The 23720-nt window shown below is 41.7% G+C and overlaps 1 protein-coding gene and 1 long non-coding RNA gene across 2 annotated transcripts; both read left to right on the forward strand.

Moving 5' to 3' along the window:
* LOC126038506 (uncharacterized) lies at positions 1-3540 on the forward strand. Its single transcript, XR_007506009.1, has 3 exons — positions 1-827; positions 2809-3022; positions 3275-3540. It is a non-coding gene; the product is annotated as an uncharacterized LOC126038506 (long non-coding RNA).
* Positions 3541-3973: 433 nt separating this feature from the next.
* On the forward strand, positions 3974-23101 carry PPIL4 (peptidylprolyl isomerase like 4). The gene is made up of 13 exons (XM_049800283.1): positions 3974-4078; positions 4919-4986; positions 5072-5136; positions 6908-7025; positions 8871-9013; positions 9369-9465; positions 10905-11021; positions 12674-12798; positions 15752-15818; positions 16682-16793; positions 18333-18429; positions 19071-19209; positions 22675-23101. Exons 1-13 carry the CDS (start codon positions 4009-4011, stop codon positions 22897-22899), a joined length of 1443 nt encoding a protein of 480 aa, XP_049656240.1. The 5' UTR covers positions 3974-4008; the 3' UTR covers positions 22900-23101.
* The last annotated feature ends 619 nt before the right edge of the window (positions 23102-23720 follow it).

Below are 23720 nucleotides of genomic sequence, written 5' to 3' on the forward strand. Positions count from 1 at the left end.
AGGCGGTGGGAGGGGGCCGGGCCGGGGCGGTCGGCCCCCGGTGGTCGGGCCCCGGTGGTCGGGCCCCGGGCCGCCGCCTCGCTCCCCGCCGGTGGGCACCCATAACGCCGGCTTTGTCTCTGGGCCAGGCCATCCTGCCAGCTCCCCGCTGAGGGCGGGTGTCGGCTCGGGAACGACCTCTTTTTTTTTTTTTTTTTTTTTTTTTTTTTTCCTTTGGAAGAGGGGCAAAAGTTTAGCGAGAGAAACGGCTGAATTTGTGCCCTCCTGCGACCGCTGCGAGATGCCGAGCCAGGCGCTGCAGAATAACGCGCGGAGACCCGCCTGCTCCTGCAAACGCCCGTTACCGTTAATAGATGATCACTGCCTTTGAAAGCGCTTTGCATAATAAGAGAATTACCCATATAGCCAATGCTAATAATTCCTACTATTTATGAACTGGCTTCTCAGACCGACCTACTGCCTTCACGCCCGTAAGACACCCGCAGCCGTCCCTCTGCTCTGCCTGCAAATGGCAAGGGCTGTCTGGCCGGAGTGGTGCTGGGCTGAGAGTTCTGAGCACCACGCGTCAAGAAAGGTTTCTTGAAAGCAAAAGCAGGCAGCGGGCTCCGGGGGAGAGCAGAAAGAGCCATCAGAAAGGAAGAAAGCACAAGGCAATGTTTTAAAGAGGAGGGAAACTTAACAGCGGCAGTCAAAGCCCACAGAAGTCTCGGGCAAAGAGAAAGGAAACAACCTGGATCTCCCAAGTCCTCGGTGGATATGAAGATAAAAACTGCTTTATTTGCAACGAGCGAGATGGCTGTTATCAGTTAACAAAAAACTTTCTAACGGTAAGGGTGGCAAACATCTCAACAACTTGTCTGGGGAGGTTTTAATATAGCCAGGGCAGGGCAATAAGTTAACTGTCCTGTTGATGCAATCTGTAGCCTGATTTTATATTGCTCTATGACTCCTGCTTGGTTGATAGTGAACATAAATCATAAAACCCACAGAAACCTGGTATTTTATATGCAGTTTGCACTCATGAGACACTGGTATAAACATCTGGCACAAGATCCAAGGCTTTGAAAAATGAGGCCTAAAAGAGTCATATATTGTGAAGTATATTTCAGACACATCCCATGAAAACCTCAAATATTTCATCCCTAAACACATGTATTATCAGTAGTTAGTACTATTTTAGAGAAGAGAAAAAATAAAGCTGATTAACTGCCTTCTCTGTAATCACACAAGTCAGTAACAGAAGCAGGGATAAAAACTCTGAAGCCTTTATTTCCACCACCTCTCTTTACCACCACCTAGTTTACCTAGTTTCTCTTAGATCTGTCCTTAAGATTTTTATTTTTTTAATCTGTTGTGTTTGGTAAATTGAAAGAAATGGGTAAAGGGTCTGTTCACTGTGCAGTCTCACAAGGCAGAAAACTACGTGGTAACTCAGCTCCCAAACCAGACATTTTGCTGAATCTCCTAAGGGATGTGCAAGAGCCTTCAGGGATAGGATGGCAGCTACAAGAATGCAGCTTTTGTTGGTACTTGCAGTCATTTGCATGTGCTGGTGGGAGGAAGTTTAAATTACATAAATTCCTAACTATGAGTTGCGCTCTGTGCGTATATCAGAGGTGGGGTTACCTCCCAACAGGGCTGGTGAATCCTAGATGAGCAAAAGCAAGCTGCAATACTGCAGTGTTTTGTGTATTAGATTAATGATTAAAATGTTTAAAAAGCGTACCAGAGGCATAATTAATTAATACATAAAAATACAGAGAAGCAAGGATCGCTGACCTGCAGAATTTATAGATTCAGCAAAGTTCAGGCTTGGTTCTCAGCTGACCTCGAGGAATTTAGCATCCCACTGCAATGGAATAGGAGATGAATGCCTCTTCCTTTTTGACGCTCTCCTTTTGCAAGTTTCCTGGTAAACTATCTACCAAGTAATGCTTTCCTTCTCTTTTTGCTTCCATCGTTCTTTCCTTTTTCTCCCAATCTTTTGCACCCCCTTTTCCTGAATCCTCTTTCTTCCTTTCTTTTTATTCTCCTGGAACTTAATTAAAACTGCAAAAATTATGCACTAAAAATGCTTTCAACATACTTCTGTTTTCCCCAAATTTCAAAGCTTTCATCAGTCTCACAGCACAACAGATGTCATAAAAGTTTTATTTAACATAAATGGTAAAATTCCTTGTGATAACTAAATAACTTGTGATCAGTTTCACAAGTGATCTGTCCTTGGGTGATACAATAACTACTCAGTGCTGGGACAGACTGGGAGCATAAGAGGGTTTTCCCTTTTGGCTCAGACACACGCCTCCTAAGGCTCCTCTAGTCTACTAGTGAACGTGTCCTGACATAACTATTAAAATATGTAACATTTTAAAGTATTATTTTGTACGGAGACTGACTACTGCTGGAGCTGCTGAGTGCGCCAGAAGGGCTGTATTTCAGTGGTTTTATATTTAAGTTGGAACTGATGTTTCTGACTTTTTAAAGTGATTGTGAAAAGCCATTTTTTTCTTTGAAACTTCATTATAGGCATGGGTTATTAGAAGGCAAAAGCCAGTAGAAAGAATAAGGAAATTATCATTTAATTTCTTTCATGACTAAAAAGAGTGATAAAAGCATGGCCTAAGTTACTGGTATGCTTTCTCACTAAAGTGCAAAGTAAGAGTTCTTAAAGTAGCAAGTAAATAGTTAAACTTCAGCCAGCACAGGCTTGCATAAAACTGACGCACTGTTTACATCCCTCCTAAAGTTTTGGAGTAATAAATGTAATGTGTGCTATAGTGTTTTCTTCTATCTGTAACTGCCATACAGGATGGCTTAAAACCAGCCTTGAATCAATGCAGGATTGATGTACACACTGGAAGTAAGCTCACAAAAACAAAACGCTGGGTGATAGCAGAAACAGCTTGGAAAACTAGCACACTGTGGAGGCAGAATACAACTCCCTGCAGTGCAAATCTTGGTCCCAGGACCACCCCACTGTATCTCCAGGACCATCACGCAGCAGGATAGTGATGAGAAGAAAGTGGGTAAATTTGCTGCTTGGCTATTTATAAAGTTGCTCTAATATAATGTGGTGATCCGATATTATTCTTACTGCTACTTAAAGAGGAGATTGTGCTCTTACCAACCTATACGCACCTCTGTACTCCCAGCTGCACATTCCTGCTCCCGCCCCCCGCCCTTCCCCGTCACTGGTTCCCTTTTACTGGGAGTCAATTCAGGTCACTAATCTGGCAGAAAACAAATGCAGCAATAAAAAATTGCTTTCCAACAGATTAGTGACTTGAATCGACTCGTTGTGTGACGAGTACCAGAGCGTGATCCGGAAAGAGGTGAAGGCGGCACAGCCCGCGGTGGAAGCTCTCTGCGCAGGGGAGCAGGATCCCTGGTTTTGAAGGCCAGGAGCCTCTAGATGAGTTCAGCTGTAACACAGAAGCCCAAGAACACGCTATGGCATCAACTAGAAGGGAATAAATTCTCTTTGCTTGTCTGTCCTCTCAGTGTCGCCTGCAGTACTACAGGTTGTGTCGTGACCCTGCACTCAAGGCAAGTATTGGGACTGCGTATCACTTTTTATGAGGTAAAACTGGTTTTCTCTGACTCTGTAGAATAAGCACGCACACCCCTCAGCGGGCACCACGCTCAAAAAGCTGCGTGGTCAGCCTCAAAACGTGTATTTTGCCTGAGGAGGCTGCTCCGGGGGGGAGGGGGGGAGGGGTGTCTGCGGGCAGCCAGCTGGGCTCCGGGGCTCGTCCCGCTGCGAGGCCGACGCGCTTGTGGGGACCTGCAGCCCCGAGGAGGGGCGGCGGGCAGCTCTCCCTGCGCCTTCAGGGCGCCTGGCGGGGCCGCCGAGGCCCCTCGCCCGCCCTCCCCACAGCCCGCCGCCTGCCGGGGGGGCGGCGGGGCCGCGCTGCCTCGGCGCCAGCTCCTCCTCCGCGCCGGCAGAGGGCGGCCCAGCGCCGGCGGGCCGCTGCGCTCCGCTCCGCCCCGGGGAGGCGGGTGGCGACCATGGCCGTCCTGTTGGAGACCACGCTGGGCGACCTGGTGATCGACCTGTACACGGAGGAGCGGCCCCGCGGTAGGAGCGCGGCGGGCGGGGCCGGGGGGGGGTCGCGGCTTTGCCCCTTGCGCGGGCAGGTGGAGGCCCCGAGTAAAGAAAGGGGGCGGCGGCCGCCCTGGGCGGCGGCAGCTGGGCCGGGAGGTGGGGGTTGTTACCCGCCCGGCCCTGCTCCCGGCCGCCGCTGTGGCGAGGACGCGCCGCTGGCTTCCCTGCCGCTCCCGGCGGGGCAGCCGCGGCTGCGGCGGCTGGGACGCCTCCCCAGGTTTTCCCTCGCTTCGGGGAAGGGGAGAGGGGCCGCCGCTGCCCGCCCAAGCGCCGGGCTCCCCTCGGCGCTGCCCGGCCCCGGCCGCGCCCCTGGTGGCGAGCCGGGCCCTTTGCTGGGGCTGTCGCAACGGGCGGTGTGTGAGGTGCCGGGGCGGCCGGCTGAGGGAGCGGGCTCCGAGCGGGCGGCTGCAGTCAGCGGCCCGCCTTCTCCCGCCCGGCAGCCGTCCCTGCGGCAGCTGCTGCGGCGGTCGAAGTACTCGGGAGCATCGGTTGCTGTTGGGAAGCTTGGGTTTTGTTCTAAGTGCGAGTGTGACCGCGGGTGTTTGGAAAGAAACCGGGGAGGAAAAAAAGAGCGTGCGTTTCCCTGTAGCTGGCTGCGTTCAGGGTTCCTTGAATCGCTAGGCTCTAGGGAGGGAGGAAGCGTTACCTCTCCTTAGAAGAGCATTTCTCACAGCGTGGATAAGGTTGCGCGCTGGTAAGTCTTAACACGGTCTGCTCCAAAAACACTTTTCTACGCACTGAACGGGATATCTTATATCTGTACTTCCTGCGTCGGGGGCTTTCTTTAGTAAATGTGGTTGTAATTTCTTGCAGCTTGTCTGAATTTTCTGAAGCTCTGCAAAGTCAAGTACTACAACTACTGTCTTATTTATAATGTGCAGGTGAGTATTCTCAATTCCTTATTTTTTTGTTGGTTTAACTTCACAAACATGAAAGCAATATCTTATGTATTCTGCTTTGCGACAGAGGGATTTTATTATACAAACCGGCGACCCCATGGGAACTGGCCGTGGAGGGGAATCCATATTTTGGTAAGTAAAACTTCTGTGTTACTTCATCGACAGAGAAGTTGTGTAGGGGAATAGGGCTTCCGATTAGATTGTCTTCAGCTCTCTTGGGGCAGAATTACTGATGGGAAGTAAAAATGTTGATGCACGAGATTCTTTGGTTGTCATACCTAAATACCTTTTTATTTCCTACACTGCCTTTGGCCGTTCACGTTTTTTTTCTGGACAGTATTTGATCTCTGACCTTGGAGGTGAAGTTACAACTAACAAGTTTTACATAAATTTCTGTTTATTTAAAAGTTAGGAAATAACTATAGGTTTGATTTTTTAATTATCGTAACTAAGTGCTCTGTAGAAGGCAAAATCATTAACAGTTTGTTATTACTTCTGGGTTTGTAACAAAATGTATTTAACTGAGCAGGCGGGGAATATAGAGACTATACTTGATTTCCTCTGTGTGTAAGAAAGTAATCCTGTGGTTCTAAAAATTCACTTCAGTTCATTTTGGTCATGTTGAATGTGTATAAGGAAATCACTGTTCTTCCTTGTTTAAGATGTTTTCAGTGGTCATGCACATAAAAGTTGAATAAATTCAAACAACTAGGAAGGAAGTTAGCAAAGTGCATATGTTCTATATGATTCCTTTGAAATTGTTATTAAAAGTAGAATTAAAATTGCAGAGCAGAACTAGACCTGGAGTGCTGGGGAACACAGTATACAGAGATAAATAGCTCAGTTTGAACAGAGACAGTGTTGCTAGACCAGTGTTGACATTTGTAAGTCTGGTCTGTCAGAGTCTCTTAAATACAAAAACTTGAACACACAGATCACCTCTCTGGTGATCCTGGAAGCAGTATAATTGTGGCTAAGCAGATGCAAGTCTATGTAGGTAAACTTGACAGACCTGAGCTGTTTCTGCACACAGGTAGATCAAGTTTATTTTGATATTCTGCTGTTTTATAAGGATTGGTCTTCTGGGGCTCATAGGTATGGCAGGTAGGGAAGTACAGTGTGATGACAGTGGCAGGTTCTGTTCTGCTACTAGTGTGGGGAATGGCAGTTTGTCTCTTCTGCCTCTTCATTACTGCTGAAGTCCATGAAATTGGAGTTTCTGTTCTTGATACCCAGGAAACTGATACAGGCAAAGTTTAATTTGAATCCTCTCTTCATAGAGGCTTTCAAACACAACACTGTCCTTAAATTTGAGCAAATGTGTGTATTGACTATGCCTCTGTCAGTTACGGAGTGTGATAAAACGAGTGATACCAGGGTTAAACTTAAAAAATTACAAAGAATTTAACAATTTGCCATATCCCGTGTATCTCAAATTACTGTATGCAGTCCTGTCTGTATGATAAACTGAGTTTACATGTAGATTTAGTGGCTTTCCATTTATCTTGGAAGAGAAATTTTTGGCATAAACTATTACATTTTTACAGTGTGGATTAACATATTTTGATGGAACCTACTTATCAAAATTGTATTCTCTTCGTGCCTTAGAAAAATGTTATATACTGCAGTTAAAAAATACAAATATACCTTTCCCTGCTCCCCCCCCCCCCCCCCCGCCTCTGTGAAATGCCTCAGAGAAAAATCTGTTGTTCCCTGGAATACAAAGTGAATTAATGTAAGTGTACAGGTCCATAAAAATGGTGCATGGATGCAATGTAAAATCTGGTTTTATCTGAATGCCATTGTAAACGTTTTTAAGGTGTTTTATTTACTGTTTTACAGCATTGGTTTAGCTCACTTTTTAAAATTTCTTTGGCTTGTAACATACTTGTTATGTTTTCAGTCAACTGTACGGTGATCAAGCTAGATTCTTTGAGGCGGAAAAAGTGCCAAGAATTAAGCACAAGAAGAAGGGAACCGTGTCAATGGTGAACAATGGCAATGATCAGCATGGATCACAGGTCAGCATACAGTGTTGGAAAGCCTTGGTACACATCTGACTAACTAAAATGAAAATTCCTTGAATTTACAAAAGAGACATAACAAAGACAGTGTCATCTCAATAGCGTCATCTTGTAATGTGGTCAGAAGGTGTGTAAAAAACCAGCCATAGATCAGATAAGTATTTTGCATAGCATTGCTGATGCCAGTGTGTATTTGGTTACAGACAAGAAAGAGACTAAAATGGTCAGATTCAAATCCTGTCCTAGATTAATGTTATAAATTTTATTTGTTAGCATTCAGTCCTCTGTCTTATTTTTCCCGTGTTTATTCATTTCTATTAAAACCTTGATGTGATTTTGCTAATCTATAGAATGGGCAGGAAAAAGTCCAGTAGTTAAATGGAAGTGAAAAGTAAGGAAACTGTTCCTAAATCTAGTTCCTAAACTAAATGGGACGTCCCATGGTATGGAATACCCTGTTGGCCTGTTTGGGTCAGCTGCCCTGGCTGTGTCCCCTCCCAACTTCTTGTGCCCCTCCAGCTTTCTCGCTGGCTGGGCATGAGAAGCTAAAAAATCCTTGACTTTATTCTAAACACTACTTAGCAACAACTGAAAACATCAGTGTTATCAACATTGTTCTCATACTGAACTCAAAATATAGCACCGTACCAGCTACTAGGAAGACAGTTAACTCTATCCCAGCTGAAACCAGCACAACTTGTAATATCCATATGTTTTAATTTAAAAAAGAGGAGGTTAGAGCAATTTAAAAAAAACTATGGTTTTATTCCAGCTAGAGCTTGTAATATATGGAGTTAATTTTGCTGCTTCACTGCATTGTATGTATAAAATGGGGTGGGGGGTTTAAGGAAGAAGAGTTCACATTTGTATTTATACTTAAGAATGCAGCCTGCTAGCGTATACACAGGTATATGGGAATTATGGGAACTTTATTGCAGCTTCTTCCTTGGGAAAGAAAAATTCCTGTAAGGAATTACATGGAATTGGCTTGCAAATATAATGCAGCTGCAAGTTAGCAAATACTAACCAGTCTTAACTGTGTTGCAGAGAATGAGGAGTGAGATGTTACCAGTCAGATTGTAAAGCGTGGATGTAATGGTTATGTTCTGTTATCTGTGTGTATCTGCTTCTTCCTCCTTTGTTCGTTACCAAGTGTCATCCATCTTTAATTTGTTACCAAGTGTTCAGCTGGTATCAGTCAATGCTACTGTGTTCTAGTTCTCCTCTCAATGCTACTGCATCTGTTTTTTGGGGAAGTAAAAATTTGTGATACAAGGGAAGGAAGGAGAAAAGTCTGGACAGAATTAGGTGAAGGTAGAACTATGGAAGCTTTTGCCAAAATTGTGAAAATGCACCTGCCGAATGCAGTTTGATGAGCAGGTGATTTGAGCTCAGCTCACAGCTCACTGCTGCCCAGAAGCGTAGCCTTGCTCTTCCTGTCCTCTCCCTTTCATCAGCAGTGAGGCCTCTCACGACCTTTGCTGATCTTGCTCAACAAACCTACCTGAGAGATAACTGTCTGCTCTTCCTCTGGTGGTCTGGTTTTCTGCCAGATTGGTGAGTCAAACCAATTCACAGAAGGGTCCAACGAGACGGAGCTGCAAGCTCATGTGGAGGGCGACTTACATGAGAGAGCCTCCCTTCCTCAGGCAGTGGCTGTGAGCTGTAGGTTTCCTCACCGTGTTCTCAGAACTGCTGCAAGAAGACTAACCTTCTCCTGCAGAAGTCAGGAAGAGTTGGTTTTGCCCTACTGATTTCAGTGAGAGTTGTACCTCTCCTAAGGTAAAACTCAAGCCCTGAATTTTCCTATTTACTGTTACTGGTTTTGTATCTCTCTTGTAGTTTCTTATTACTACAGGGGAAAACCTGGATTACCTTGATGGTGTGCATACAGTATTTGGAGAAGTGACAGAAGGCATGGATGTATTGAAGACAATTAACGAAACCTTTGTAGATAAGGATTTTATCCCGTATCAAGATATCAGGTGCAACTGCTTTTAACTTCCCTTTTTGAGGAATACATTATAATTAAACAAATTCATCTTTTTTGGAAGCTAGATTAATATAGTGATGTCAGGTGACCTGTACATGATATCTTAAATACTCTTTTATTCCAGTATTATTGGTAAAATAAGCAGGTACTAAAATGAACAACTATGTAAGAAAATGTGCAACTATGTTGCCTTTGCAAAAGCATCAGTACTACTGGTATTTACAAACATACAGTATGTTTGGCTGTTTGGGATAAACAGAATCAGTGGGGCTGGTTTCCTGTTACTTGGGTAAAGAGAGTTTTATTTGCATGTGACTGATGCTAGTCTTGGTTTTGTTTTCTATAAGGATAAATCATACAGTAATTTTAGATGATCCATTTGAAGATCCACCTGGCTTGTCTATTCCTGATCGCTCACCAGAACCTACTAAGGAACAGCTAGATGTGAGTGTTCATGATAGCTTCTTGGGGAAAAGTTGGAAGAAAGAATTAAATTTATCCCTATTAGTGGCCAGCAGAGCCTTGGTCAAAATAAGAATTCTGTCTTAAGACTTTGTCTGTCAAATCTATATCCTAAAAGAACTACACGTTTTTAGCATAGGAGGATAAGAGATGCTCTTCTACTACATTAGCTTGAGTTCCAATATGCCAAATGCTTGTCTGCTATTTGGGGCCGTTGCTGTGTTTAATCAAATATGGCTGTGTAATCTTTCAAGAAAAGGATAAAAGGGTGACATGGGTGCTCTCCCCTTTGACTATAGTGGAGTTAGATTGGAAAGCTGTATTTTAGTTTTCTAATTACAGTGTAGATAAGCAGAACACTCAGAATTTTCACCTTTGGCATTACTTGTTTTCTGTATACTCTGGTAGAAGACAAAATATAACGTAACATTTATAATATTAAAGGAAAACAGCAGTAAGCACTTTTAAATGTGAAATAGTCTGTGCTTCAGTGGAAGTAATCTTGCTCATTCTTTGAGTTATATCTGCAAGCATGGATACTGTTGTGGTGTATTTGTTCAAACAGAAGGAATTTGCTAAAAATATAATTAATAATTCATAATTTACTCATAGCATACAGTTATGGAAGTTGCTATGTGAGATTATCTCCTTGTGTGGAAACTGCTTGTGTTTCAAGCAGTGAATAAATTGACTATACAGAATATTGTTAATTTTTAACATTAATAGATATAATTACAAGATTGGAATAAGGCTTTCATAGTACGTCTGCACTGTGGTTAATCTCTGATGTACCTTCAGATAAGTTAAACAGTATAAGGAATTTAATAGCTCACTGCCAACTGTGTAGAGATTTGAAAACTTGGTTTTCTTCTGCCATAGCCTGTCTGAAGATACACCTTTTGGTGTAGAAATGTCTGTAAGAAGGGCAGTGTTCTAGAGATGCTGATGAGGAGACAAAATTAATCCTCAAATCCTGCCTAGATGTAGATGTGTGAAAATAAAATTCTTGTTGTGATTTTTAATGTTTGAGTCTTATTAGACGCCCCAGATATTTGCAGTGTTCATTATCGTCATTTCTGGTAGGAGCTATCTAGATTAGAAATGAGTTGACACTTGTGGTGAGATGTTGAGTATGAGATGGGAGTATAAAAGAATTTATCTAACTGAATATGGTTCAAATTGGGCCTGAAAGTTCATATGTAGTTCATAGTGCCTGAAACATGAGGATAACATCTTTTCCCTCTCTTTTAAATCTAAGTGGAAAGAACAGAATGAAAGCCCAGTTCTGCAGAGATGCAGTGCTTAAGCATTTTTCATGTCTTGGGGGCTGAGGGGGGAGGTCATCCAAGTAATATTTGCAAAGTGAGAAAGAATTTTTGGCCATGGCTTGGTAATAAATAGCTTTTTCCTTCATTTTTCAGAGTGGCAGAATAGGAGCAGATGAAGAAATTGATGACTTGAAAGGACGGTCTGCAGATGAAATAGAAGAAGTTCAGGCAGAAAAAGAAGCAAAAACTCGTGCCATTCTTCTGGAAATGGTGAACATATTTCTGTATTTGCCTTTTAGATGTTATTCCTGTGTGTGCATGTTATATTAAGTATAGGAGAACGTGTACTATTTGTCTTGAAATTGCTTATCTGATGATGATGTCATGGCTCAGAATCTGTGCTATTAAATGTCTGTGGTACATTGAAAAGGATTGAGCATGAGCACTGGAGGTGGTTTTCTGATAAAACAGGTGATATTTCATTTTCAAAGCCAGGATTAAGAGTGGACCAGTGGAGGCTTTATAAAAACTTGCTAGAAATACATGCAGTTAAAAAACATAATATATGTAATATGCTGCTGTATATATGTAGTCCTGGAAAAGGTTTAGCATGTGTGGGAGAGAGCTGAGCTAATTTGTGATAATCTCTTCCCAGTACATATAGTGGCATTGAGGTTGCATTATTCATGTGTGTAATGGCAGTCTTCCTTCTGTGGGATTAGTTGCATTTAACATTGGTTAACTTTATGTTCTTCCTTCTTAAATATAATGTTTGGTAACTGCTGGCAGTTGTAAACTCCATATAGTAACAAAAATTGTGAATAGGCTTTGAAGTCTTTTTTAAAAAAAAAAGGAAAAAGTGCACATACACTGTTGAACGATGGGTGAATCCATCACACTTCTTTACAACTACCAAATTCAAATTTGTGGTGAATAGTTTGCAGCAGAGGCTAATACCAAGCTCAGTCCAGATGTGGCCACAGTGTTGCAGAAGATCGGCTGGTTTGGGCTCTTGTTTTGCTGCAGCAGCAGTGGGGCTGATGACGTGTTTTCCAGATAAAGTTAAGGTTAGCTAAAAAAGGCAAGTGGGGTATGTGAGCCAATACAGTAATTTTCAGTGACTATTGCTGGGTAGCATGCAATAGGGAGCTATGCTCTATAAGCTAAAGAGATGAAAAACTTAAGTGTGCTGCTAGTTTCACTGATTTGAAAAACCCCAACTATTAGTTCCACTATTCTTTTGTTGAAACAGTAAACTCTGAGAGTCAGGTGCTCAAACTCCTTTTGTGTTCTTTTTTGTGGAATCTGCTTCTTGTGTTATTTTACTTCTTTATGCTAGCAAACTAATGTGCATTACCTTTTTATTAGCATATTGAGTAAAAGATGGAGATAAATTAAATATCATTAGTCTTTTGTTCAGGTTTTAAAAAGAAGTGCTACAGTTCAACAGGAGGTAGTATGTGTATTTGCATTTTCCTGTGTAACTGAATTTGCTATCAAGCTATCTTAAATTTAAGTTTATCCTAGCTGTTGCAAGATTTCAAGGAAAGGCGAGTTGATCTTGGGGACAGAGGTGAAGGAATGGATCCAGTCCATTTTTATTTTTGTAACAGAGTGGCTCTAAATGTACACTTCGACCTTTTAGAACTGTGCATTTGTTATAACAGGGAAAGTGAGGTAGAAAGTGTTTGTGACTTTCATGAATTCCTAGTAGTGGAATTGCAAATAGATAATTGTTTTTAGGTACTATGGAAAACACTTTTTTGTGACATTGAGTAGGAAAAGTATTTTATTAATTTTTTGATTTTGTGATAGGAATGTGTCTGAGATCATCTGAGAGATGTGTTGCCAGTGTGCTTGTGGCAATAAAATGTAGAGAGCTTTAGGCAGAAGTGACAAAGGTCTCTTTCTGTTTGCCATAGGTGGGAGACTTACCAGATGCAGAGGTCAAGCCACCAGAAAATGTGCTGTTTGTTTGTAAACTGAATCCTGTGACCACAGATGAAGACCTAGAGATAATATTTTCACGATTTGGTCCCATTAAAAGGTAATTATTGTAAAATAATAAAGAAAACCTTCTTTGTTGAAACTGAACTTGATTCCCACCAGTCTATTTAGGTTTGGCTGTTAGGTAGTATTCCAGTATCTCTGGAGGTTTATGCTGTGCCTGCATGTGTTTGGATAGAGACCACAACAATGGTGATAGGAAGTCGGATCTAGCTAGATGAGTATCCTGTCCCAGCAGTGGTTTTAACTGAAAGCCTAGGGAAGTATAGGAACAAGGAAAGCATATGATACTCTCCCCAGCCCCCCGTCCTCTCCCTCCTTTCAGCAGTTTTTATCTCAGATGCTACATGAGCGAGATACAGTCTCTGGGTTTTTGTTTTGCATGGGAGTATGTATGTTTTGGGAAAAAATGACAAACATTTCTGGCATCCAATATACTCTTTGTTAAGGTGTTTCTCATGCCTGCTGCCTTTTTTCAGTTTTGAACTTCCTAGCAGTTTTGGTTGATTCCTCCTGGTACTGGTATCAAAAGACATGATGGGCAGTGAAACCTACTTTCTTACACCTCCATATCCTGTACTCCAAAGTCATCTTTTTTTTCTTGCAAAGAGTACTATCCTACACTCATGCTTTGTAGAGGAATTTTCCTTACCTTGTTTCCCGTTTCTCAACCTTTTTCTCTTCTTTTGTTTCATCTCAAGATGAGAGGACCAGAATTGCACCCTGTATTAAAGAAATTACAGATTTACAGTGGCACAATGGTATTCTCTGCTTTGTTCTCAACTGCTTTTGTAGTCAATGCTAAAGCTATTTTTTTTTTCACAATGCACAATTAGGTTTCCTCCCCCCATGCTCATCTTGTTGCATTTCTCTACATTGAACATCATTTGCTATTTTGCTGTTCAGTTGGTCTCCTAAGAACTTTCTGCAGTTTTTTCAGTCTTTATTTTTGCCACCTTTAACGATTTGGTATCATCAGCAAACTCTGCTGCTGACCTATCTACTTTCTCAGTGAGAAATGACTATTTACTCTTGCCTGGTCTTTTGCATCTTTATCAATGCAGAGATGTTTCTTATGCTATTGCTGCTTAGTTTTCCCAAAAGCCTTTGGTGCAGGAGTTTATTAGAATTTCCAGAGGGATTTGAAAAGACTGCATCAGAAATCATCATTGTGCATAAGCATATTGACTCTTTCAGCGAACTTCACCTAGGTTTACTCAGATGTTCCTGAGTAGGTCCTATTTATTCAGATGGACACTAACTCTGTTCTGCATTGAGTTTCTATAAATTCGTGCAGTACTGGCATACAGGCCTGCAGACTCCCAGATCCTTCACTAGACTGTCTCTGTGTGTCTCTGTGTGTGAGTGAAATTGGCATTGTTTGCCACTTTTACAAGTCCAGCATGATTTGTGGATGTCCTAGGGATTTCTTACTTTTTTTTTCTTTATCTCTTTGTTCAGTACCTTTTCTGCATTCTTGCTTTCAGACAGATTCTCTGAATAATCCACGAAGGAGGGTTCTCACACAAAACTGTCCTACCTTCTTCCTTGCCGATAGTTGCTACAGAGAATTCCCATAGCTTGTCTGAATAGCCTTGTCTTCTACTCCCCCCTTCCTTTTTTTGCCCCTCTTTTTTTCTTTCTCCCCCCCCCCCCCCCCCTTAGGTTTCTCCTCCCCTCCCCCCACCCTTAGGTTTCTCCTCCCCCCCCCCCCGCCTCCCCCCCCCCTTAGGTTTCTCCTCCCCCCCCCCCGCCTCCCCCCCCCCTTAGGTTTCTCCTCCTCCCCTCCCCCCCCCCTTAGGTTTCTCCTCCTCCCCTCCCCCCCCCCTTAGGTTTCTCCTCCTCCCCTCCCCCCCCCCTTAGGTTTCTCCTCCTCCCCTCCCCCCCCCCTTAGGTTTCTCCTCCTCCCCTCCCCCCCCCTTAGGTTTCTCCTCCTCCCCTCCCCCCCCCCTTAGGTTTCTCCTCCTCCCCTCCCCCCCTCCTTAGGTTTCTCCCCCTCCCCTCCCCTCCCCCCCCCCTTTAGGTTTCTCCCCCCCCCTTTAGGTTTCTCCCCCTCCCCTCCCCTCCCCCCCCCCTTTAGGTTTCTCCCCCTCCCCTCCCCTCCCCCCCCCTTTAGGTTTCTCCCCCTCCCCCCCTCTTTAGGTTTCTCCCCCCCCCTCCCTTAGGTTTCTTCGCCCCCCTCCCCCCCTTTTTTGTTCCCCCCTTCCCCTCCTCTATTCTCCCCTTTTTCTCTTCCCCCCTTCTTTTTTTTTTTGTTTTTTTGGTTCTTGATCATCTTTTAATTTGTCTGTCCTAATCCTGATTTGTCACTTTCTTGGGACACGTGGGGGAGGGGTCTCCTTATTAAGTCTCACATTAATATCACATTTCCTGCCCTTGTTGCCTGTTTGACCTCCTTCAACATTCTGTATATGACATGAGAATTCTGACTACAAGAGTTTAGTAATACTGGTGCAATACTGTATTGCTCCCATTTTGTGCCTACTGATTCAATACTTTAGGCTTCTTATTTTTGCCCAGTGAACTGCCTGATAAGATGGCTGCTGAAGAGGTGCTTGCTAAGAAGAGAAAGTTTGTCACCTGATGCCTGTTTAAACTTTCCTTAAAATGACCGAGAAAACAGAATGTGAAATTTCTTGTCTTGCATTAGTGAAATGCAAAAAATAACAAACAGTAATGTTGGAAAACAGATTTTGTTTCATTAATCAGAAATTCATCCCTAGTTTTACACTTCACGTTCATCACTTGTGAGTTAAGTGTAATAATTACTCAAGTAATTTCACATGCATTTTTTCTGTGCAGACACCCCCACATCAGTAGGGGTCTCGAATCAAGTGTTATATAATACCTTCAAGGGTTTGTTTTTTTTTGTTGTGGTGGTTTTTGTTTGGTATTTTTTTTTAACTGTTGCTCTCCCTTTTAAGCAGTGCTTGCCTATACTATATTTTTTGCTCCAACAGCACTGATGTTTTAATTTCATGTCAATTTTTCAGCTGTGAAGTGATTCGGGACTGGAAGACTGGTGAATCTCTTTGTTATGCTTTCATTGAGTTTGAAAAGGTACGTTTTTTAGGTTCACTGTATGCAGATTCTGCTTATGAAAGTTCATTTTTGGTATACTTCTATTAAGGAAAAACACTGAAATCTTGAAGCGTGGGGTAGCTAATTTTTCTCTTACTGGCTTAGTTATAGAAGTTGTAGGCCCTAGAGGAGGCAAACATTTAAGTCTTTATTCAATAAAGCAACGCAAATATGTACTTCTTAGGTTGTCTTGAAACCAGTGTGAGGAGAGCAGGTCCCTTTTTTTCCCCAGAACACATTAGGACTTTGAAGAGTTAAAGAGAATGAATGCTAGGAGAAAAAGGAGGCATGCTGCATAAAGAGAGGAGGGTGTATGAAAGCAGGTAGATCAGTGTGTACAGTAGTGTCCTATAAATGATGCTTGTAAATGATGCTTGCTTTATCAACATGCTCTTACTGTGAGATTGACAGTAATAGTTCTCTTGATGGTGCATAGCTTCTTGTTTCTATCTGCTAATCTCTCTTAATCTGTGAGGGAAAACTGGAAAACACTGGAGAAGTGTTCTCATTTTTCTTCAGTCTACTTATGTGCTTAAAATGGAGCTTTTATTAGTTGTCCTTTTTTCGTTGTTTTTCTGAATGTATTACGTGTCAAACATGTAGCTGGATTGGCAATTTTTTAAAATAGTGAAATTAACTGAAGACTTGGAATTTGAAATGCTGACATTTGGACAAAGCATAACTACTTCTTTTGAAATGTCACAATGCAAGAACTGCTGTGCTTTAGGTAATTTTAGAAAAAAATGTATGCCATTAAGCAGTTGAATTTGTGATTGAGCTCTTCAGTGAATATTCCTATGAAATAATCATGACTTAAAATTTTCTGGAAACATTAATATCAGGAGGAAGACTGTGAGAAGGCCTACTTCAAAATGGACAATGTGCTGATAGATGACAGACGGATACATGTAGATTTTAGCCAGTCTGTTGCAAAGATTAAGTGGAAGGGAAAAGGTAGGTACAGCTGCAATTCTTTGACCCTCATAACTTAATAAGCCGTGACTTCTAAACTGTAAGCATTATATAAATAGGAGGAATTTTTATGAGTTTAAATCATCACATCTTCAGGGATATAAAATTCCTGGTACTCTAATAAATAGAGCAGCACAGCTGGTAGCTCTTCACTTACTCTGTAAGAAAGAGTAGAAGGGTTTACATATTAACATTGCATTGCCATGAATTACCTTTTTATCAGATGTATTTTTGCCACTAAATAATTTGTTCCTCTCAAGCTTTAAAAGTAATGGGTTTTGATATTCCTTATTAGCAAAATAATATGGCAGTACATTGTTACTTTCTAGTTTCTTTTCTTTATTCATTGTGTGACAGTTGAATGTATACAAGAAAGTCAATATTCAGGCCAGGGATTTCCCCTCTTCACCTCCTGTAGGTCAAGCACACATTGCATAGCAGGCTGTATGTTATAAAACCCAATTTCAGATGTTTGAGGATGTTTTGGGAGGAAAAAGGTGGTGGGAGAGGTTATTTGGTTGTTGGAGACATCAGGAAAACACTGGGATTGGAGAGGTGACTGTGCATTGCAGTGGTGATGTTCTTGTGCGTCTTCGCCTAAAAATGCAGTCAGCCTTCAATTGTTTGCATCCAGTTTCTCCAGGTTGGGGACGAGTCATGGACACTGAGGTGCTAGAACTTGCCCTGCACAGAGCTGAGATGACTTTGTAATCTATAGCATGCTCTGCAGTGCATCCTGTACTAACTGACTGCATGGAGAACTATTCTTTATCTGGGTAACTTAGGTCTAAATTGTCCTAAATATTGGAAAGCTACCTGTATTGTTTTCTTTTTCTCATATGGTACCCCAAAAATGACCTAGGGAAGGACTGTCCTTCCACCTTCTGTAGCCGTTTCTGACCTAGCCAGTTAATATTGCAGTTTTAACTATGACCGTGAGATGGCAGCACATTGCTGTAGAATAGATTGTTAATCTGTGAGCTGGTACTTTCAGGTGAATGGATGGAAAATTAAATCTGTCATGCCCCTGTTTAAATCAAGACATGACAATTTTTTTTTATAGTTTTCCATTTGAATTCTTAAACTGCAGCTGTCTCAGAGGATTCCCTTCGTGCATCCCTGAGCAAAAAAAGTCGTTTCATAATGAGAATAGTCTGTAGGCTTTCATGGTAACAGAATTTTAAGTAGTGTGACATAGGACCTGTAATCAAAGTGGGACTAAACCAGCTGCTGAATCCTGCTTTGTGATCCTGTTCATGTGTTGTCTCCACTGGACGTGAGTGAGGAGAAAGCTGTATGTTGTTCATGGGATCTGCAAGCAAGAAGGACAAAAAAAATCACAGCTTGTCCTACTCTCTTCTACTCTGTTACCCAGATGTCAGTGTTGTTTCTGGAACTGTGTCCTGCTGTGTATATGGTTATGAAAAGCCCTTAAATTCATAAGCAGAACTTAATGATACGTATGATTCTTGGTTGTTTTTTTTTAGTTGGAGTGAACTGAATATATTTTTTTGTGGACAGGTGGGCGATATACCAAGGACGATTTCAAAGAGTACGAAAAGGAACGTGACAAACCTTCAAAACTTTCTCTGAAAGAGAAGGTAAAACCAAAGCAGGAGTATCCTTTTCTGGTCAAAGGTATTTTTTGAACTAAGTACAGTTTATGAAAACAGCATGGAAAATTCTTCTTATTCTTAAAGCTTGCCAAATGGATGTTTTGCTGCTGCTTCATATAATTATTTGGTGTTTGAGATGGAATTAAGCATTTTGCATTTTTCATTTGATGACCTCAATGAATTTAGTCAAATCAGAATGTGCTGTTTCACTTCCATGTTGTGTGCAGGTAAATAACATTTCAAGTCTACAGCCCTGGAATGACATATGGCATAACAGATTTTTAAGTTGTTTCAGAGGGGGCCTGCTGCATCCAGAACGAGACCATAAGATTAACTAAATCATGCTCTGAGATTATACTCTCCTTGTGGTGACCATGAGAGAGAAGACAACCATAACTTGTTCCACAGGTAGAAAAGAAAGGAGAATTGGGACCTGGCTGTACTGTTTGACAGGACAGAATTTGGTCATTTTAGCAGGGCTGATTTTTTTTTTCAATGTGTACAATCCTGTTCTGACTGAAGTACATGGGAAGCCTTGGTAAACCCTGGTCTGATAAGCAGGGATTTGTTTGTTTCATGAGCTTTTATGTTCTGCTGTTTATTGATATTAACTAACAGATCTTTCCTTAACCAACACTATCAGTGCCAGGTATGACCTTGTGCTGGATGAGGATATAGATGAATCTCAAACAAGTCAGTCGCACTTGGCTAAAAAACAAAAGAAGAAAAAGCACCACCACTCTGAAGATGAAGAGGATGACAAGAGGACCAAAACGTCTAAGGTCTTGTTTCTTCATGCGTTAACTTTATACCTGTTTATTGTCCTCCTAATAAGAGAAGCCAGGAAAAAAAAAGTCTGATACTGAACTGAAGACATGGCATGCAAAGTCCTGTAAAATACAGCAGCTGTAAACATACCGAAGGCTGGTGTTAGTATCTGTTTATGAAAGAGGCTTTCCAAATCTTCCTGGGCTTTTAAAGCTTGGCATGTCTGAACAGCTTTTTGCCAAAACATCCTGAAGAGGCAATATAGCCTCTCATAAAGTAGATCTTCAGCACTTTGAACCTGTTGTTCACATGTTTCCAGTCACAAACTATTAGTTAACCACATTTCATGAATGCAAACTATTTTTCATTTTCTTGCCAGACCAGTGTGTGTTGGCTTTTTCTTATATGGGATCAGAAACACAATCTCTTTGTGAGGGTGGTTTTTTTGTTTTTCCTTAATTGTTTTGGAAGTGTGTGTGTAAAATCTGTATGCAGGTTTGCTTGCATCTGAATTGTGCAAGCATACGGTGCTGTAAGACTGAGGCTGTGGAGGAGATCATCAGAAGTTCTGTCCTTCATTAGTTCCACTGCTGCCTGTCAGGTCAGAATTCTGTCATTTCTGTGAACTTGGAATAGTCAAGGTGTCGACATTTCATGGAAATGATATCTGCAATGATAAAGTGGAGGGTTAACTACCATTGAAGTGTGAGCATTCAGAGAATTGAGCTAAGCTGAAAAACGAAGAAAACAACCCCCAATATTTTAACAATGCAAGCTTTATGAGTGAGAACAGCTGTCTTCTAGCAACTTTGCAGAAAGTGATAAGGTTCCAGCCACAGTAAATAATGTCTTGGTATGAGTTTTGAGTACTGCCTTTTAAGTTCTTCCTACAGAGAGCATACATGATTGTGTTGTTCCATTGCATCACTTCTTGCTGTGATGCTAAAAATAACTTTTCTCATGAACATAAGCAATTAAATTTTTTCAGTACCACCAGTGAGCCCTATCAGTCATTCGTGGTACACAAGTCTTTTTGTCACTGTATACTAATTCAGTTGGGATCCTTTGGGTGGAGGGGAGGGACCTGTTCAGATAATTAGTCTCGATTGGAGCATATACATACAAGAGGTCTGGACTAATGTTGGTGTAGACTTCCTCATGTCTTTTTGGCTGACTTACATTGCCATTTTAACATTCTTGAAACAGATATTTCTGGAATTAATCTTTGTTCTTGATGGTTCAGAAATCACACATGTGGAACTGGCTGGTTGTGTGTTACTAGCAGAGAACATTTTAAAGTCATTCAGATGTCTCCACCCCTGCAGGTGGTACAAGAAGTACTGGCAGCTATTGTCTGTAAAGCCCTTAGAATTGTTACAAGGGGACTGCGAGACACATTAGCAGTAGATTTCATAGCACAAAAACATGAGGACAGTGGGATTCCTGGTGCTGTTTCCAGGTTCTGGAAAAGTATTTTCTAGTGTTTGACTCTGCGATCTCTTCTGTGTCTCTATCTCTTTGTGATTTAATCACCTGCTCCTACTGTGGTTTGTTCCCGTAGTCTGCTGCTGCTGTATTCTGGTATCTTCTTTCCCACTGCTTTCCTCCTTTGCTCGCCTTTACCTGTTTCAGTGTAAATAGCTTGGCTTTCTTATGCCCAAAATCACAAGTGGAGGCTTACTTCTATTCTCTGATGGCAAGCAACATTGTTCCCTCTTGCAGCTGTGAAAATGAATTTCTGGGAAGAATTTTTCTCTGTGTCTGCACTTGAACATTCTTGTTGGTGTGTACCGTATAGTATGTACATACTGAGCGGTGTGTACTCAGTCTCATTTAGAGTATCTTGGGCATGGCCCTTTCCAGATGAAATCTGCAGGCAGCTTAGCTGACAAATACTGTTTAGCATATATACAATGTAAATTTTTTTTTTCCTTAGGTTTAAAATTTGGGCATAATCTGGGGAACTTGTACAAGAACAGGGGAAGGAAGCATGTTCTTGAGGCATAGTATGTTCAGTGTGAATACTGAGGCCAGCACAAAGCATAACAGTAGGGAAACTTTTTTATGAATGGTAGCATTTTTAGTATAGGCAAACAAAGCATTTTCCCTTAACCCTATTTTGGAAATACTAGAATGTATTTGAGGTAAGAACTTCAAAACAAAACATCAGCAGACCTTCCACAACTAGTTGGTCAAAGACCACAATAGCCATGCTTCATACATAAACTTCCACCCTGAGTCCTAGTGTGGCAGAGGTTTTAATTAACAGACAACAGGGTCTTATAATGGGAAGTTCTGGCAATTGAAACTGCAGTTTGTGCTACTAGCTCCAGCTATGACTTGAAGGGGGTTTATTTTCCAAATAGTTTCCATGATGTTGAGTCATTTTTCTGTTGTCTTGCTGTTTTTTTTTTTCTTTAGTATATTTTGACTCATCCTTTTCTTAGTCTGACAGATGTTTCCTGAATCTTCAGCCTCTGTGTTGATGTGTTAAGAATATATTTTTGAATCTTGTGCGGTTTGACTTGATTCCAGAGGGTAGAAGAGGTACGGTGTTGTGGCTTGCTTTTAGTAGGTAACAGGATGTGGGTCTGGAGCAGGAGGCTGGACTACGGTGTGGGTTTATGAATAGGATTTGGTAGCATATCTTTGAATACAGCTCATGCTACTGCTTGAGATCTATATTATGACTTTGTTCCCTTTCCAATTTTCTCTTAGTTTACTATGTCTGTGTATGAGTGTATCCTCGTGTGTTTTCTGTATGGGTCATACCCATCAGTCTGCAAAATACAACTTATTTTTCATTACCTCGTTATTTCCATTTCAACTCATGCACTTTGTGTTACTGTTTGACTGTACATTTAAAAGGATCAGATTCTCTGTGGTGCCTTTTCTTGTGGACTTCTAGCTTCAAGGAAGTGAAGTACTTCATGTGTGTGTGTGTAGTTGGTCTCTGTAACAGTGTCATTCATTTTTCTGAAACCTAAAATTTAGGCCATTAGAGATTATTACAGGCAGGTTTTCAAAAGTGTTCTGCATCTTCTTAGCACTGGGATGCCTGTGGGTCTTGAGCCAAAACCTATGATGGAAATACTTGCATTGCTTACGTAAGAAGTCAAAATCCAAATCTAGGTTGTGTGGTGCTTATGAAGAGTTTGATAATATCCATCTGAGTTGAATCCCTGGTATAACCAGTTTTGGTAAAGCTTCTTAGGAAATACAAGCAGCAGCATGCCTAGCAGCCATGCTTTTTTCCATAAATCCTGACAAAAACTGTAGACTTACCTTCTTCATATAGTTACTCTGGGGGTTTTTTATGTATTATCTTTTTCAAATCATCAGGGATGTGAACCTATTTCAGGTAGTACCAGCCTTAGCTAAGGAACCAATGATACTTGACTCTTTTCTAGTTCTCTTCATGTCTGTGTATATTTTTCACTTTTGTCTGTAACTGCATATCCATCCAATTCCTTTAACAGGATTCTGATAGAAAACATGAAGGAGAACGCTGTAGAGAGAAGATAAAGAGTGAGAAGAAAGACAGGCATTGGAGTCGCAGCCGATCTCAAGAGAGAGACTACACTTACAGCAAACAAAAAGACAAATACAAAGAGGACTTCCGAATAAGAGACTGGGATAAAAAAGCAGACAGAAGCAGAAGTCCTAAGAAATCAAAAGACAAAGAGAGGTCCAAGTACAGATGAATGATGAGGGAAAGAGAGGGGAACTAAAATACGTTTTCTTCCAGCATTTCTAACATTCTCTTAAATGGATGTGCAGTTACTGGACAAAAGCAGTTGCCTTCTGTTGGCAGCTTGGCCTTATAATTCTATGAATGCCCAGTGTATGACTGTCGGAGTAAGCCTTGATTCCAAAAAGGTGGTTTCAATAAAGTATTTCACGTTAGTGAAATGGTGTGACTGTCCGATAAGAAATATTGTCTAAAGCTTTTTGGAAACATAGGCATGCACTAACAAGTGAAGTGTCCTTCTCTGCTGTGAAGAGATTTGCAGGACATACCTCCTTTCTACAAGGAGGTTGTATTTACCTTTCAGCACTTTCAGATGCTATGGTAATGAGTGTGATAGAAGACCTGGGGAGACAGAAATGTGCTGTGCAAACTCATTCCAGAAAGTGGGCAGATACCATTTGTATATGAATACTCAAAACTCTATTTCCTTCCTTTAAAATTAAGTGCTTCTGGTTGGCTTAGTCCCATCAGCTCTGTTTGCTGACACCACTGTGCAGCAGTGGTTAAAGGCCCTGAAGTACTGCTGTGCTGCTTGCAAGGGCCATGGAAGTGCTGCACCATACTAAATCAATTGCACTTATTTGCTTGCTCACTTACATAGATCACTTGGCTGTGTGGCATTGCTGGAGGAGTCTCAAAACTGAGATTCACTTGATACTTTGCCCACCTGTAGTCACTGTTAAAGATCTGTCCTCTGTAGTGTCGGGGGATCCAGCTGCTGTGGTGTCAGGCAAATTATGTTGGGTGGGTAGGAAAGAAGAAAATAGTCTTTAG

This window comes from Accipiter gentilis, chromosome 5 (assembly GCF_929443795.1).
Source record: "Accipiter gentilis chromosome 5, bAccGen1.1, whole genome shotgun sequence".
Lineage (NCBI taxonomy): Eukaryota > Metazoa > Chordata > Aves > Accipitriformes > Accipitridae > Astur > Astur gentilis.